Below are 932 nucleotides of genomic sequence, written 5' to 3'. Positions count from 1 at the left end.
ATGTCGAGGATATTGAAAATACTGAGGCCCGCCGCGAGTTTAACCAAGCGTTACGGAAGTCAAAAGGGAGGCGGGCAAAGCAATTGGCAATATAGAATGAGGAAGCTCGGGTTCGAGCTGGCCATTTACAAACGGTACGGTCTATATACGGATGATGTGCTGGATTACGAGCCGACCGTTGTTCATGAGGCGTTACGTCGATTGCCGAAAGACGTGTTGGACGCGAGAAATTTCAGGTGGGATTACACACGGTTCGGGCGGGAACGAAATTCCCACCGTACGTGGCTTCTGAATATTCGATTCGCGGTATTTGCAAGGCGAAACTATGCGTAAATCCCCGAGTAGCCTGCGAGAATTAAACCAGCTATTTCCAGGTTGATACGAGCGTTGCAGTTGGACGTATTGAAACAGTACCTGCCCCGAGAAAAATGGATCACGTACGAGCAGGACTTGGAATATCGATATCTGCAACCGTACATACAGGAAATAAACGCGGAAAAGACGGAGATTTACGAGTTTGGCTGCCCTAATTACGCGGAGGACGATTGGCCCTATCATGAGTTAAAATAGTCACGTATCCTGGAACGCTTCCATTCAGTGATCGAAATATGTATGAGCCGCCCGTGAAACGATATTGAAGGACGACCAGGCCTTCGATGTACAATGTACACCATTCTCTGTGCTTTAACGAAATTCAACGCGGGCCTAATATAACGGCATCCATCAATGCAAAGAAGATACGATGCTTTGTGCGAACAGCCTTTGCCATAGAGTAACGACGTGGATATAATAGAGGCGAAGATATATAAGCTCCCTCAATTTTTTTACTGTTTCTACTTAATGAATTTCCCGATAGAGATTAAAACCATTTTTGCTAAATCAATATACGAGATCTGTGTTTGATTCAAAGTAAGAGACGATGGGGCTATAAT

General features: G+C 45.2%; 1 protein-coding gene across 1 annotated transcript; it reads left to right on the top strand.

Moving 5' to 3' along the window:
* Window positions 1-570, top strand: LOC108624169 (cytochrome b-c1 complex subunit 7). The gene is made up of 2 exons (XM_018023281.1): window positions 1-236; window positions 375-570. Exons 1-2 carry the CDS (start codon window positions 1-3, stop codon window positions 568-570), a joined length of 432 nt encoding a protein of 143 aa, XP_017878770.1.
* Window positions 571-932: the final 362 nt, after the last annotated feature.

The sequence above is a fragment of the Ceratina calcarata genome, unplaced genomic scaffold (genome assembly GCF_001652005.2).
Source record: "Ceratina calcarata isolate Rehan_Ccalc_2016 unplaced genomic scaffold, ASM165200v1 scaffold301.2, whole genome shotgun sequence".
In the NCBI taxonomy this organism is placed as follows: Eukaryota; Metazoa; Arthropoda; class Insecta; order Hymenoptera; family Apidae; genus Ceratina; species Ceratina calcarata.
This window is presented reverse-complemented; position numbering and strand designations above follow the sequence as displayed.

Coding starts and splice junctions, on each gene's coding strand:
- LOC108624169 (XM_018023281.1), top strand. CDS start 1: ATGTCGAGGATATTGAAAATACTGAGGCCCGCCGCGAGTTTAACCAAG. Junction 237..374: donor TTGGACGCGAGAAATTTCAG/GTGGGATTACAC, acceptor AGCTATTTCCAG/GTTGATACGAGCGTTGCAGT.